The 16,536-nt window shown below is 41.1% G+C and overlaps 1 protein-coding gene and 1 long non-coding RNA gene across 5 annotated transcripts in view; one reads left to right on the plus strand and one right to left on the minus strand.

The window, feature by feature from the left end:
- The window catches only part of PRKAG1 (protein kinase AMP-activated non-catalytic subunit gamma 1), a 62,840-nt gene extending 47,025 nt beyond the window's left edge, over positions 1 to 15,815 (plus strand). The window contains exons 1-13 of one of the 2 annotated variants that reach the window (XM_056562225.1): positions 10 to 125; positions 2,331 to 2,385; positions 2,488 to 2,588; positions 2,911 to 2,992; positions 3,070 to 3,128; positions 6,077 to 6,122; positions 6,267 to 6,321; positions 6,422 to 6,548; positions 6,631 to 6,796; positions 11,285 to 11,322; positions 11,430 to 11,576; positions 14,849 to 14,942; positions 15,027 to 15,815. In XM_056562225.1, the coding sequence (XP_056418200.1) occupies positions 2,517 to 2,588; positions 2,911 to 2,992; positions 3,070 to 3,128; positions 6,077 to 6,122; positions 6,267 to 6,321; positions 6,422 to 6,548; positions 6,631 to 6,796; positions 11,285 to 11,322; positions 11,430 to 11,576; positions 14,849 to 14,942; positions 15,027 to 15,043 (903 nt within the window). In that variant the 5' untranslated portion in view covers positions 10 to 125; positions 2,331 to 2,385; positions 2,488 to 2,516 and the 3' untranslated portion in view covers positions 15,044 to 15,815. Of the gene's footprint in view, positions 1 to 9; positions 126 to 2,330; positions 2,386 to 2,487; positions 2,589 to 2,910; positions 2,993 to 3,069; positions 3,129 to 6,076; positions 6,123 to 6,266; positions 6,322 to 6,421; positions 6,549 to 6,630; positions 6,797 to 11,284; positions 11,323 to 11,429; positions 11,577 to 14,848; positions 14,943 to 15,026 lie in introns of those variants that run through there. The other variant, XM_056562224.1, reaches the window with a different exon arrangement.
- LOC130358671 (uncharacterized) overlaps positions 6,497 to 16,536 on the minus strand; it is a 51,646-nt gene continuing 41,606 nt past the window's right edge. For 2 of the 3 annotated variants that reach the window (XR_008889609.1, XR_008889608.1), the window contains exons 2-3: positions 9,037 to 9,131; positions 6,497 to 6,634 (exon numbers count right to left, since the gene is read on the minus strand). This is a non-coding gene — a long non-coding RNA (uncharacterized LOC130358671). Of the gene's footprint in view, positions 6,635 to 9,036; positions 9,132 to 9,725; positions 9,776 to 16,536 lie in introns of those variants that run through there. The other variant, XR_008889607.1, reaches the window with a different exon arrangement.

The following is a 16,536-nucleotide window of genomic DNA, read 5'->3' on the forward strand; positions in this document are numbered from 1 at the left end:
AGGAAAAGTGCATATATGTGCTGTATGCCCTGTAGGAAGGCATGTTCAGAGCAGGAGCACACACCACCTGCTTTGGACAGTTCCTGACACGGACAGAGGTGGCAGCATAGAACACTGTTGGATTGGTAAGAACTACAGGACTTCCTCTGGAGCATTCAGCAGCTTATAACTACTGGAAGGATTAAATGCTTTAAGTAGTGGTCATTGGCAAATCTGTATAACTATCTAGCACCAGTTGATATGAAAAAACAAATCTCCAGAGTCCCCCTTTAAGCTCTGTGTCTTGGGCCACTGCAGCCAACACAGGCGATCATATGACTTCTTGTGTCTGAAGGCTAAAGAAGGTTCAAGCACATATTAAAGGGGATTACAGAGGAAGAAATGTTTTCATACCAAAAAAAAAATATCATTTTGAAGTATAACCTTATTACAAATACCGTATATACTCGAGTATAAGCCGAGTTTTTCAGCACGATTTTTCGTGCTGAAAACAGCCCCCTCGGCTTATACTCGAGTGAACTCTCCGCCCTCAGTGGTCTTCAACCTGCGGACCTCCAGATGTTTCAAAACTACAACTCCCAGCAATCCCGGGCAGCCATCGGCTGTCCGGGCTTGCTGGGAGTTGTAGTTTTGAAACCTCTGGAGGTCGGCAGGTTGAAGACCACTGCGGCCTTCTACATCATCCAGTACAGAACTAAAGGGGGTGAGAGGGGGGGGGGGGCTGGATGATGTCAAAGGCCGCAGTGTCATCTCCTGTCCTGATCACTGCTCGCTATGTTAGGGGAGTCTTCCCCAGTGTATTGTGTGTTCTTATACATTTATTTTAATATTAGAAAACAATACACTGGGGAAGATTTATCAAAATCTGTGGAGAGGAAAAAAAAATGCTCTGAAAAATGGAAGATTAATTTCTATAGACAACTGGTCAACTTTTCCTCTGCACAGGTTTTGATGAATCTTTCCCCATTGGCCGAGACTGGACACTGCTGCGGCCAGTAATTGGCTGAGCCGGCAGGTCCTGCTCTGACCTTTAGTATAAGAAGCAGGCGGAAAAGAGGAGCCGCAGCAGGCGCTGTGTGGGACCGGGGGGGGGGTGTAAGCATTTTTTTTACCTGCCCCAGCAATATTTTCTGTCACTCTGTTTAGAAAACCACTTAAAAAAAAGTATATAAAGAAATCTTTCATAATACCATAGATAATTTTTAGCTAGAGGTGAACATTAAGTAAAAAAATAAATAAATAGTGAAGATAAGCTGTACAAATAGTGTAATGTCCTTGTACGTTTGTTTGTGCCCCACCTTTTAGGGCTATTTACTTTCTTACGATTTATGTTTCGGTCAGCAGCTTATCTCCCGGAGAACAAAAGGGCTGGAATCCAACAGCCTAATTTTTCTCTTCCCGTCTTGGGAGCATCATATCCTATTTAGTGGGATGGCTAACGTGTATGGCCAGCTTTAGACTTTGAAAAAAGAAACTGTCGGAAGGGTTAAAGGGAGCCAAAAAGGTCTTTAGTGAGCCAATCATGATCATCTTGTGTGGGGGCGAAATCACGCCTGCACGCCATTTCCAATGGCTGAAGGATCTTGCCGCCACATGCCATGATCGCGACTGGCACCTGCCCCCCTCTCGTCATACTTCGGTGACTTGCAGAGGGTGGAAATGAGAAGAACAGGTAATACTTTTTCTGCTCCCGAACAACCCCACTTTAAATGGGTACTCCTTTTTCCTTTTTTCTTTTAAATCAACTGGTGGCAGAAAGTTAAACATATTTGTAAATTACTTCTATTAAAAAAATCTTAATCCTTCCTGTACTTATTAGCTGCTGAATACTACAGAGGAAATTCTTTTCTTTTTGGAATGCTCTCTGATGACATCACGAGCACAGTTCTCTCTGCTGACGTTATTATAATAAGAACGCTTTATTTATTGTTGTCCTTAGTGGGATTTGAACCCAAGTCCCCAGCACTGCAAGGCAGCAGTGCTAACCACTGAGCCACCATGCTGCCCTTAGCATACATCTGCTATGCACGGTTGCTAAAATGGACAGAGATGTCATCAGTGTTCCAAAAAGAAAGGAATTTTCTCTGTAGCATTCAGCAGCTAATAAGTACTGGAAGGATTAAGATTTTTTTAATAGAAGTAATTTACAAATATGTTTAACTTTCTGCCACCAGTTGATTTAAAAGAAAAAAGGTTTTCACCGGAGTACCCCTTTAATGGGCTGCCCCCTATATTGTCCTGGAACAGACTGATTGTATAGCCAGTTAGTGTAATGGTGGCACTGAGCATGCCAAATGGACCTCCTTTACATTTACTTATCTTTATTTCAGGGATCTGCTGTGATTCAGAACAATGATGAAGGAAAATGTGCGTCCCCTTCAGAAGGTAAGAAGGTTTGGTGTCTTGTACAGCCACTGATGTTTTAGAAAGAATCTAGAAAGGGGTTAAACTCTTCTTTTCTTTTTCTTTTTTTTTATTGATCCTCAGAGTCCGACAGTGAAGTGTACACAAGGTTTATGAAGAACCACAAATGCTATGATCTTATTCCCATTAGCTCGAAGCTCGTGGTGTTTGATACCTCTCTACAGGTGAGTAAATTTACCAAGATTTTTCCACCTTCAAGAACAGTGCCTCCAGCCATTGCAAAACTACAACTCCCAGCATGCCCGGACAGCCGTTGGCTGTCCGGGCATGCTGGGAGTTGTAGTTTTGTAACTGCTGGAGGCACCCTGGTTGGGAAGCACAGTTCTAGAATAATGGCTTCCAAACTGTTGTCCTCAAATTGTTGCAAAACTACAATTCCCATCATGCTGGGGGGTAGTTTTTCAATATCTAGAGGTCCTCAGTTTGGTGACGCCTGTGCTAGGTGTTTGTGAGTGATTCTTTGTGCCGTCTCATCATATCTTGCAGGTTAAGAAGGCGTTCTTTGCACTGGTCAGTAATGGAGTAAGAGCCGCACCCTTGTGGGATAGCAAGAAGCAGAGTTTTGTGGGTAGGTCTCCAGACTAATGCAGCGATCCTTTCCATTTCTGATATCAGGTCTTGATTGCATTTTATTTCCCAATAAAGGTATGCTTACCATCACAGACTTTATTAATATTCTTCACCGATACTACAAGTCTTCTATGGTAAGTTGCCCGCTCCAGGAACGCTTTGGTAACACCTTTTTTTTTAGTTTGGTCTTTGTGCAAGAAGTTTTCTCTTACATCACATATCATCTGTATAGTCTCTCCATTCTGTAAATGATACAATCGCCAGGCCATAATTATGGAATCCCCACAGTATTCCTCATGTTTGAACATTCTGGCTTTATAAAACATCCCTCAAACAGATGAAAAAAGACAATTAAGACCACCCAATCTCCAGCAGTACTCACAGAGCTACAAGGATGCTTCTGTACTGTCAGGCTTGTAGTTTTCTGTGACCTTACTTAAAGGGAACCAAGCAGTAGATTTTAACATATATAATTATTGGTAACGTTTTATATGATGAAATCTTTATCCTAACCATCCTCGGAGGATGTTTTTGCCCCCAGGGATGGTGAGGATATAATAGTATAAAGTCACCCTGGCCGCCCCGTAAGTAATCCCCTAGTCCCCTCGGCAGGGAGCTGTACTTACCAGGTCACTTTGCTTCGGCCATAGTGACGCCCCCTCGACGTGATTGGCTGCACACGTCATCGCTTTGTATAAATGTCCCCCGGGGATGGGGAGGATAAAGATTTTACCATATATAACACATTGACAAGTATTATATATATATATATATATATATATATATATATATAATGTACATTTATACTGTATATGGTAAAAGCTAGTGATTGGTTCCGTTTCAATTATATTTCAACATGCTGGGAGTTGTAGTCAGTTATAACTGCAACCCCCAGCATTCAATGACAGCCCATGGCTTTTTTTTTTTTTAAGGTTGGGGGGGGGGGGTGGAATGCTTTAAGTCAGTTGGAGGTTTGGGCTGAGAGGTGGCAGATGATGTTCAACGCAGATAAATGTAAGGTTATGCTCGTGGGGAGGAAAAATCCGGCCTGGGATTATGTGGGAAATCACTTGTGACGACTGAGATGGGAAAGGACTTCGGAATTTAGCTGTAGTGACCAGTGTCGGGCAGCTGCTGCCAAGGCAAATAAAATCATGGGGTGCATCAATAGGGGCATAGAGGCCCACGACAAGGAAATAATTCTACTGCTGTACAAATCACTAGTCAGACCACACATAGAATACTGTGTACAGTACTGGGCACCAGTGTACAAGAAAGATATAGTGGAGCTGGAGAGGGTTCAAAGACGGGCAACCAGGGTAATATGGGGAATGGGAGGACTACAGTACTCAGAAAGATTATCAGAATTAGGGTTATTTATTTTAGAAAAAAGAAGGCTTAGGCGAGGCCTAATAACTATATATAAATATATCAGGGGGCCTTACAGAGATCTCTCCCATGATCTATTTATACCCAGGACTATAACAAGGGGTCATCTACATATGCAGGGAAGAAGGTTTCTACACCAACACACATGTGGGTTCCTTACTGTAAGAGCAGTGAGACTGTGGAACTCTCAATAAAATAGTTAAAAAGGGACCTAGATGCATTTCTGGAACATAATGACATTACGAGTTATGTACCCATAGCAAATGCCGTCCATCACCATCATCAAGGTTGATTGCAGCATCTTAATGTGATAATTTATGTTCCCAACTGATGGAGCTGATTGGGGCTGTGAGAAAATCGCGGGGTCCCAATCAGCTGATAGTACGGCAGGAGGGCTCTTACCTTGTTCCTCGTTGTCTGATTGGTGCTCCAATGCTCCAAGAAACCATGGCAGCAGGTAGCAATGGGAGTGCCCATAACACTGATCAATGCTGTGCTATGGCATGGGGGACAAGAAAAAAAAAAGTTCATAAATGTGCGTAAGCCCCTTCCCTAATAAAAGTTGGAATCACCTCCCTTTTTCAATTTTTCAAATAAAATATCAACTAAAATAAACGTGTGGTGTTGCCGTGTGCATAAATGTCTGACCTATTAAAATATAATGTTAAGTAAACCGCACAGTCAATGGTGTAATTGTTAAATATACCAAATTCCAGAAATGTGTATTTTTGGTCACTTCATATACTAGAAATGTATAAAAAGTGTTCAAAAAGTCCCATCAAAACAAAAATGGTTCCAATAAAAACTACAGATCCTGGTGCAAAAAACTAGCCTTCATACAGCCCTTTATACATTCTGTTCCGGGCACTGCCTCTGAGACTGGGATGTGATGTCACAGCCACTCCCCCTAGAGATGTCACACTACACTCCCCTCCCATAGACATGAATGGAGGGGGCGTGATGTCCCTTGGGGGCGTGGCCGTCACGTCCCTGTCTCGGAGGCAGCGCCCGGCACAGAATGCGGGGGGCTGCACCGAGATAATGGGGGTCTCCAGTGGCATACATCAAAGGATAGGGGATAAGATTTATAAACCCCGAATATAGTATGTTTTATAAAGCCAGAGCAAGACTCAACTATTAAACTGCTGTGTGTCATATCTGTTACGTTTATTTGCTACAAAGTAAAATAGTTGTGTGACCTTTCTAAAGTGTAACTCTGATGGTCTGGCGGCAGGATACTTGTTTAAATCTCCCAGCAGCTTTGTTGCCCGAGACTACTGCGATCAGGATATGGATTTGCCAGAGGTCCTATAGACTTACACAGGATGATTGTTGTAGTCTCGAGCAAGTTTTGAACAAGTATCCTGCCAATAGACCATCAGCAGAATTCGACTTTAATCTCTGCTAGGGGTTGTATGAAATTGTCCCCTTTTAAGGTGGCTCTGTGGAGTAGTCATGCCACACACATCCATTGACTTCCCATCTTCCTTTGTCATGACAAGCTAAACTTTGCTCAACGTAATCATTTGCTCCATTCTCTACAAAACTTTCATTGTGCATTGTGCTCTAATAAGGTTGTCATGTAGTAAAATGGTGGTTGTGTTGTAGAGTACTTACCGCTTTAGTGAGAGTGACTCTATAGATCCCCAGTATTGATGAGTAGTTAAGTTGATACTTTGTTCTCTGTTATCAGGTTCAGATTTATGAGCTGGAGGAGCATAAGATAGAGACGTGGAGAGGTGAGTGTTCGGTGCTGAGTTAATATTTGGCAGAAGACTTTTACCATAAAGAGACCGTTCTGATTATTTATTAAGGTTAGATGTTCAGAGCAAAGAATCCTGTAACTGAGTTTTTAGAATTATTCTATTGTTTGTTTTCTCCAGAGGTTTATTTGCAAGACTCATTCAAGCCTTTGGTCAGCATTTCCCCCAGTGCCAGGTGAGGAGGCGTTTAGCCCCAATCTTTGATCCCCTAATAAGATTATAATGTTTTAAGTGCTCCGGCGCACACTTATACGTATTATGCTTTTACCCAACAGCTTGTTTGACGCCGTCTCCTCCCTGATAAAGAACCGTATTCATCGTCTTCCAGTCATTTCTCCAGACTCAGGAAATACCCTCTATATATTAACACACAAACGTATTCTTAAATTCCTCAAGTTATTTGTGAGTGCAGTTCCTTCCTGATCAGTTATAGCCTTTCCGTTTTTTTATTACCATCTTCTTCACCTCCTGATTTTATCGACAGATGTCTGAAATGGAGAAACCAAGTTTTGTGACCCAGACATTAAGGGAGTTGAAGATCGGCACCTATGATAACATTGCTATGGTTCAGCCCAACACTCCTGTATATGTTGCTTTGGGTATTTTTGTGCAAAGACGTGTCTCTGCTTTGCCGGTCGTGGATGATTCCGGTAAATATAAAATCTTTTTTTTAGCCTCAATCTTTATCGTGACAAAAATTAAATCACAATTGTTCCTCGAGCTTCAGATTTGCATCAGGTATAATTTAGCTAGAAATTGTGTTTGGGATGGTTTTTCTTTCTCTGTCCTTCCTATATCAGCTCCTTCCCTCTCAGCCTATGTTGGCCGAAAATGTGGGGAATGTCCACACGAAAAAAAAAGAGCAGACATTCCGCACATTTGAATATTCCGGCAGCCACTAGGACTGCTCGGAAATGCGCCGTCATATAAACCACAATACATTTCCGAGAGGAATACGGAGAAAGAATAGACACAAAAAAAAAAGAAAGCTGTTTCTGCGGCGGAAATCCCAATTCCAGAGTACACAGAAAGAAATTCTGCTGTGTGCACAGTGCAGCAGAATCCCATTGAAAGCAATGGGACTCTGCTCCAGCAGAATTTCTGGCAGAATTCCCTGTGGAAATTCCTCTGTATGAACATAGCCTCATAGTGCTTTACTGAACTTGCAGCTACATTCCCCTCTCCCCCCTCTCTGTCTACCATTTACTGTTTTTGGTGACTGAAGAGGTTTGAGAGCAGTAACAGATCTCCGGCAGGCAGGAAAAGGGGAACTTCAAGATGCCAGAAGGCGAGAAGGATTTAAATGGGTACTCCAGTGGAAAACTTTTTTTTTTAAATCAACTGGTGCCAGAAAATTAAACAGATTTGTAAATTACTTCTATTTAAAAAAAATCTTAATCCTTCCAGTACTTATTAGCTGCTGAATACTACAAAGGAAATTATTTTCTTTTTGGAACACAGAGCTCTCTGCTGACATCACGAGCACAGTGCTCTCTGCTGACATCGCTGTCCATTTTAGGAACTGTCCAGAGCAGCATATGTTTGCTATGGGGATTTTCTTCTACTCTGGACAGTTCTTAAAATGGACAGAGATGTCAGCAGAGAGCTCTGTGTTCCAAAAAGAAAATAATTTCTTTTTTAGTATTCAGCAGCTAATAAGTACTGGAAGGATTAAGATTTTTTTTAATAGATGCAATTTACAAATCTGTTCAACTTTCTGGCACCAGTTGATAAAAAAAAAAAAAAAAAAAAAAAAAAAAGTTTTTTCACCGGTGTACCCCTTTAACATTTCCCTATGATGTATTGCAAAGTTCATGTGAGAGGCTACAGCATTGTTTCATTCAAGTAAATGGGACAGCACTGCAGTACCTTGCACCGCTACTACTAACAGTACAGCAGTTGCAAGTACAAGCATAGATGAACATAGAAAGGCTGCAGCGATTGCTCTATCTCAGTGTTTCCCAACCAGGGTGCCTCCAGCTGTGGCAAAACTACAACTCCCAGCATGCCCGGACAGCCAAAGGCTGTCCGGGCATGCTGGGAGTTGTAGTTTTGCCACAGCTGGAGGCACCCTGGTTGGGAAACACTTCTCTACCTATATGGCTCAAAAGCGCCTGCTGATGTACCTGTGCCCCATTCAACCTAATGAGCTATAAGGAGTCACCTTGTCTTTTTCCGACCAAATCCATTTTTTAATGGAAATAGTGTTCTGTCCAGGCCTGAAGTCACTTGGTTACTCCATTCAGGTTATTGGATTGAATAGGGTCCGGAACAGACACATTGTCAAGCTGTTTTAAGCTTCCTCACCGGGTTCCTGCCATGGAAGCGCAAAATGTTAATGTCAATGCTATTAGTCCAGTTTTTTTGAATAAGTCTGATTTCTATATCTGGCATAGTCCCCCTGTACTATCACAGTTATAAAAAAACAAGGGAATGGGAGAAGATGTAGATTAAGGAAAAAAGGGAAGGGTTACATTCAGTTCATTTTATTCATTGGCGCTGGTGGCCTGGGGTAGTAGTTCACAGAAGTAGAATAGTTAGCTCAATTAAAACTTAAACTTTAATAATATTTAATAATAGGATAAGTAGTCCTCAAGAAACAAATACAAATTTACATAAAGTACAGGTCCGATGGATGGAGAGCCAATACAAATCAATGGGGTTACAATACCAAAATAGTGTTATCCTACACAATGCAGTCTGTGCAATTAAACACTAGGAAGAAGTAATCACTCCGACGCGTTTCACCCCCTCCAAAACAGATAAAGTGGAGCAATACGGGGTTCATCAGGGGATATAAACAGTAGGAAACAATAACCAAATATGATAAAGCTGGTAAGTAATTGCTGCCAGCTAAAAAATGATATAAGGTCCGATAAGGACCACTCACTCAGACCCAGTGATACAGTCCTTCACCCGGAGTGGTATGTCAGGGTAGCCAAATGATGTCAGCTAGTTCCCTCCTGGCAGTCATGGATGCAGACCCTATATGCCAAAAAAAAACAATGAAGTATATGTGTGCTAAGAACACATTACAGTTTAAATCCACGTGTTTTATTATCTGTAAAAGCATGTACTGATCAATATTATCCATCTATAAACAGTAGTTTTATAATTAAATGTAAATAGTTTGTGCCTTTACCCCGGGCTGTTATCTTTACAGTGAGTCAGAATGGTGTGCATTATAGCAGTTATTTAGATGTAAAAGGACACATTAAAATCAACATTCATATGAGAGAGCTGACAGCTGTGTAATAGGTAGGGCCCTCAGTTTACATATGTTTTTATATATATATATATATCAATCTCCTCCAACAACACAGCAGCAACTATCGAAAACCTCATTTTATTAGTATCAGTGTTGGAAAGTGTATTCTAAGTAATACAGCTGCACAATATAATAAAGGTTACGCAATAGTCTTCCCACAATCATTCATGAAACACTTCACAAGTCAACAACAACTCTTTTTGGGTGGAGTTGCATGTTAAATATATATTTAGCAACAGGCTAAAACAGATTGTACATGGAGGTAATAATAGAGGAGGATCTTCAAGACCTATTCACTATACCACGCATACAATTGATGTTCGTTTTAAAGAAGCAATCCTGGGGGGGATTTATCAAAACCTGTCCTGAGGAAAAGTTTCCGAGTTGCCCATAGCAACCAATCAGATCACTTCTTTCATTTTTGAAAAGGCCTGTGAGAAATGAAAGAAGCGATCTGATTGGTGGCTATGAGCAACTCAGCAACATTTCCTGTGGACAGGTTTTGATAAATCCAACCCCCGGGTTTTATTTTACCCCCATATCATGCACACCCACCATCATTTGACATACCTCAACATATGTTTTATTGCAGCACAGCTGCATACTTGTGTTTACTGTAACCGGGTTATGTGACCACAATTTGTGTCTGACCCACAGAAAATGAAGTTGGCGGTGAGCTCAGGACACGCTCCCTGCACTGTCTATTGGCGCATCGGAGATACATGTACTTGTGTATCTCTGGCAATCCCATAGACAGTGCATGGAGCACATGCAGGGGAGAGCCAGGGCTCCTGTTTTTGAAGACTGTACTGAGTCCCAGTGGTCGAACCCTCCGCAATCAAGCACTTATTCTCAGGAGTTAACTTTTAAAGTACTGGAGTACCCCTTTAATGTAAATGAAGCTACTACATTATTGTAAATTTTATAGAAAAAATATCATTATATAACTAATAACTCTATTAGTTTTAGGTTTGAAAATACACACTGCACACCTTGTTAATTTTAGGACACGTACATGCTGGCGTACCCTCTAAATTTTAAAATTAATGTTGTGTTAAAATAGAATAAGGCACAAAATAATTGTGAAAGAATTTTTACAGACTACATAAATAACCCATATGTGGCACTAAAATTTTTCCTTAAAAAAAAGAAACATCCATAGTAATACAGCTTCATGCACATTTTGGGGTGGGTAACGTACCGAGCCTTTTTTTCTTTGTGGCTTCACTATTGTTTATGTGCCTGTTGATGCTGCGCTGTCTTCCTTCCTGACATAAACTCCGGCTTCAGCGCAGCGACGCAAGACTTCACCCACCAACGTCACATAATGCGGGCTCAAAACTAAACAAAAAAGCCTCCAGAGTACAGATATTCATGGTGCGGCATAGTATGTTTTTAATATTTTTTCATTTCTGACGAGGGTGGATGGGTTGTTGGGGGATAGTTGGAGCGCAGCTATTTAGTGCCAGTCAGGGTGTCACCCAATGTGGTATGCCCTCCCCTACCCGTCATTCTCTAGCAACGCTACTGGTAATAAAGGGTAGATAAAGAATTTCGGCTATTAACATAAGGGAAAACTTTTCTGCTTTAAAAAATGCTTTTGTAAGCGGGTTTCCCGGGTTTTGCTTACGTGCGATTTATTTATCAAGGTCGTGTGACTATTTAATAAATAGGTCACATGTAAGCAAAAGTAAGTAAAAATAATTGTCATATAAAAGCCATATGCTTGAAAAGAATGATAAATATCCTTCTAGAACATTGTGTATTTTTGCTAACTGTGTTTACAAAAAAGTATCTTTACAATGCAATGTATTACGGTAGTTTTCTTTTATCCTATTCGTGACTGCAGTTCTTGGTTATGTCTCTGCAGGTCGGGTAGTGGATATCTATTCCAAGTTTGATGTCATTGTAAGTACCTTTTTATTGTACCTTTTTATTTATTGCCTTTTATTTATTGCCTTGGCTATTTTCTTCCGGATTCAGATACAATGACATTTACTTTTATCTCTTCTTAGAATCTAGCGGCTGAGAAAACTTACAACAACCTGGATATCACAGTGACCAAGGCTCTTGGACATCGTTCTCACTACTTTGAGGGGGTTCTTAAGTGTTACCAGCATGAAACCCTTGATACAATTATCAGCCGTCTTGTAGAAGCAGAGGTAATGTGGGAGCCTTTATAATATAGGGGGGTTATTTCGAGAAACTGCAAGGTGATAAATCCAACAGCCAACAATTTCTTTATTTCTATGGAAGTTAAAGGGAGTCTGTCACTACTATTATTCTGCCCTCGGTGAATCTAGCATAGTGACAGGAACGCAGTTTCCAGCGGTCTGACACCTAATCCAATTCATAGGATAATTTAGAACCTACATGCCGAAATACACAGCACATGCAAGGCACTTCCGGAGAAGAGTCACAGATATTTACGAGGGGCCCTGCCCATATGCTTTTAGCTTTACATAATGAGATTCTGCTGTCTAATCCCAGTATGGCAGTCAGGGTTACCAAGCTCCTATTTGGTTATTTCTAGATTTCGGACAGAGTACACTTTTGCTTGTTGCCCTGTCAGTCAGCAGCTATAAAGGATGCTTACCTTCTGTTTAAGGGTGCGTTCACATTGAGCAAATCAAGAGGAATTGACGCTGAAAAATTTACGTGCGGAAAAAAGAATTTTCTATTTGCGCCGAATTTGCATGCAGAATTGCGTGCGGAAATGGGGGAAAAAGAATTGAAGGGTTTTTCAGCCATTTCTGCGCAAATTCCGCACAGATTCCGTGCAAAAAACAATGTCGGGCGGAATTGTTTTTTACTATTGACTTCTATTGATTTCTACTAGCAGATTACGCTTGAAGAATGAACATGCTCTTCAAGCGGAAAGGAATTCAGCCTCGGAATTCCGCTAGCAGAATTTCCGATGTGTGAACAGGACAGTGGAAAAACATTAAAGTCAATGGGCAAAGGAGATGTGCATTAATTTCAAGCGGAGAATTCAAGAGGAATTACTCGAGTAAATTCCTCTTGAATTACTCAGTGTGAACGCACCCTAAAGGGGTACTCCGCCTCTAGACTGCAGGGACCCCCGCAATCTCTGTGCAGCATCCATCACGCCCCCTCCCATAGACTTGCATTGAGGGGGGCGTGACGTCACGACCACAACCACCCGCTCCAAGTGTTTGGAACAAAATGTTCCGAACACTGGGGCAGTGGAGTACTCCTTTAATTTTGTCAGATCCTGTTACTTAAAGGAGATCTGTAGTGCTCTGAACTTTATCCCCTATCCGAAGCATAGGGGATAAGTTTTAGATCGTAGGGGGTCCAAGCGCTGGAGTCCCCTGTGATCGCCTGTACGGGGCCGCGGCAATATACAGGAAAGGGGGCATTCCGTCCCCGCATGACGCGGCAGCTGACTAACATTTTCTCATTTAATGGCTGATCGCTAGCCCTTTTAGACAGGCCAGTTATTGGAAAACATTGTTCCTCTGAAAGCTCATTCACTTAATAATCGCCCCTTGTAAAAGTCCTTAAATCAGGAGATGTCTGGAGGGTTTAAAAAGTTGTATAAGCTAGACAGGGTTTATATCCATAAAAATAATATAAAAGGGGTTATCCAGGAATAAAAAAAACTGCTAATTTCTTCCAAGAACAGCACCCACACCTGTCCTTAGGTTTTGTGTGGTATTACAACTTGGCTCCATTCACTTTATTGAAACATAGCTGCAATACCACACACAACCTAAAGACAGGTGTGGCACTGTATGTTCTGTTGTTTTTTAATTTTTTCTATTGTTGTTTTTTTTTTTTACCCCTTAAAGACCACGGACGTAAATGTACGTCCTGGCTTGGTGGTATTTTGCGCGCCCGGACGTACATTTACGTCCTGTGTATGACCGCGAGCATCGGAGCAGTGCTTGCGTCATACACAGGAGGTTCCGGCTGCTATCAGCAGCCAGGGACCCTCCGATAATAGCAGACATCCGCGAGCAACCCCTCAGATGCCATGATCAGTACAGATCACGGCATCCGCGGCAATGCGCATGTTAAAAGAGATGATCGGATCGCCCACAGTGCTGCCGCGGCGATCTGATCATCTGTAATGGCGGACGGAAGTCCCCTCACCTGCCTCCGTCCGTCTCCCAGCGTCTTCTGCTCTAGTCTGAGATCGAGCAGACCAGAGCAGGAGATAGCCGATAATACTGATCAGTGCTATGTCCTATACATAGCAGTGAACAGTATTAGCAATCAAATGATTGCTATAGATAGTCCCCTATAGGGACATATAAAGTGTAAAAAAAAAAGTTGAAGTGAAAAATCCCCTCCCCCAATAAAAAATGAAAATTGTCAGTTTTTCCCATTTTACCCCCAAAAAGCGTCATTTTTTTTTAATAAACATATTTGGTATCACTGCCTGTGTAAATGTCCGAATTATCAAAATATAATGTTAATGATCCCATACGGTGAATGGCGTAAATGTAAAAAATAAAAAGAAGTCCAAAAATGCTGCTTTTTTTGTCATATTTTATTCCCAAAATAATTTATAAAAAATTATCTAAAATATGTGCAAAATTGTGGTTTTCATAAAAATTTCCTCCCCAAAAATTTTTTGGGGGGTTCACCGTACATTTTATGGTAAAATGAGAGGTTTCATTACAAAGTACAATTGGTCACGTAAAAAATAAGCCCTTATATGGGTCTGTAGATGGAAATATAAAAGAGTTTTGGATTTTAGAAGGCGAGGAAAAAACAAAAACGCAAAAATAAAATTGGCTTGGTCCTTTGATAACCCCTTTAAAGCTTACCTCTGACTGTTTTGGATTATTGTTTTAGGTTAGGGTCACACATGCCTTATCTTGCTGCATATTTTCTGCAGCTGATTTTACTACCCATTGCCTTCAAAGGGTAGAAAAATATGCAGAAGCAAATACTCAGCAAAAAAAAAAATGTCTGGCTATTTCTGATTCTGTGGATCTCTCCAGGACTAATGTGGTCAGGGGACAGATTTGCTGAAAGCCACATAGACTTGCATTGGACTTCTGAAAAATCCATCTCCAGAGTGCGCTAGTCTTGGAGCGAGCCACAGAATCAGAAATTGGGAAATTTAATAAGAAATCCTTGCGCTGTGACAGTCATTTGCGGTACACTTAAGTTCACTACAGAACCCTCACAGCTTGTGCCTCAATGGTTCCATAGTTATCTGCTGGTCTCAGATCTGCAGTGATGATGTCTTGACTTGTGCCTGTAGTGGTTGGTCACTGGTCACAGCGGTTATAAATCAACCTAAACTCACTGCTATAGTCAGTGACTATCCGGGGAAAACACATGATCGGTGCAGCTTTGTAGATGGAGACCAGCTATTTGGAGTTCGTGTAAAGTCCTGGTCGCCTATGGGTTTACATTCCAGCATTTTAACATTGATCTTCACTTTTCTCCATAGGTGCACAGGCTGGTGGTGGTGGACGACAATGATGTAGCCAAAGGAATCGTTTCTCTCTCCGATATTCTGCAGTGTCTGGTTATGACAGCTGGAGGTGAGGTGTCAATGAAAAGATACATGTAGTGCCGATTATGTTTTTAGTTTTGTGTTATGATATTTATTTTGGTTATTACTGCAGGTATGAAGAGTCCGTGACAGGTGGAAACCTTTTCTATCACCACCGTGCTGCAGTATAGTGATGCACACAGAGTCCCCCTGTACCTCTTCAGATCTAGACTCCACTTAGCAATAAAAGGAATAACCCTTGAGTCACCCAGCTACGAACCAAGGAGGCCTGGCATCCTGTACCTGCGAAATTGATCTTAAGCAATAATTTGGGGCATTATTACAGAAGGACCAATTATATGAGAATCGTGAGAACCTGCTTGACCAGTCATGGAGGAGTATACAGTATTGAAGACTTCATCAGAGTCATTCTGGATATTATTTTGTATTCATGGCACCTTTCTTTTTACTGTTTATATAGCCTTTTTTCACATCACCCATGAAGAACTGAGCTGAGATGACCCAATGGTTTAGGAAGTTTACTCCATATGATCCACACAGGATCAATGTCCCATGATAAGGTTGTTGCCTGTGGAACACCTGGTTTTAGGGTGATATCACAGTTTTTTTTTACCGAAGGCTTAAATACTTTGCACTTGACTGACTGAAGAGTCACATGACACTTTTGTTTCTGTTTTGGATTTTCCTATTTTTTTAGCTGTCTCTCCAGGACAATGTAGATTCATTTGTTTGTATTCATATATATATTCCCTGTTTCTGAATTGTGACTAGGATATATATTCCCTATTTCTGAATTGTGACTAGGAGATTTATTAAGTGTTTCATGTCCTTCATATTTTCAGAGTGGACACATTTATGTCCTCCAATTGTATACAATTAATAAAATTCACCTTTTTCCTAATTAATTTGTAACATTTTCATTTGTATTCTGGGTTATGAAACTGTATGGATGCCCCGAAGTACAGCATGGCCATTGATGTAAACAACCGCACAGATTACTTCTGGTTGATGTCTTATGGCCAGTTCACATATGGAAGCATGCAGAAAATGACATGTCCCTCTACAGTTCTTCTCCACATGGAAGCTTTAAAACAAAAAATAAATGCCTAAAAATCACATCAAAATCCTACATCTACACAACAGATTCCACACTAATTAAGGTATTTCCAAGCAGTCCTATAGCTGACTGAAGAGTCTGCTTGCCGCGGACTGAATGATTGGTCGGACATTCTGCAAAAATTACACTGTGTGAACATCAAAACCTGTGCTGAGAAAGTGGAGCGTTTGCCTATAGCAACAAATCAGATTGATTCTTTAATTTTCAGAGGCCTTTTTAAAAATGAACCCTTTGAGCCGGGATTGGAGGTTAATCACGCAGTAAATTTAAACTTAAGCATTTTGTTTTTTCCCCTTCTCACCTTTTAAAATCCACAACTCTTTCAGTTTTCCACCTAAAGGGCCATATGAGGCTTGTTTTATGCAGAACCAATTGTATTTCTTGGTCGCTTCATTGGGGGACACAGGACACCATGGGTATTATGCTGCTGCCACTAGGCAAAAAAAAGAAGTCACAGGCACAGAACTAATCAGTTTAGTTAGGGCCTGTATTTAGGTTTTTCTCT

The sequence above is a fragment of the Hyla sarda genome, chromosome 2, assembly GCF_029499605.1.
Source record: "Hyla sarda isolate aHylSar1 chromosome 2, aHylSar1.hap1, whole genome shotgun sequence".
Classification (NCBI taxonomy): Eukaryota; Metazoa; Chordata; class Amphibia; order Anura; family Hylidae; genus Hyla; species Hyla sarda.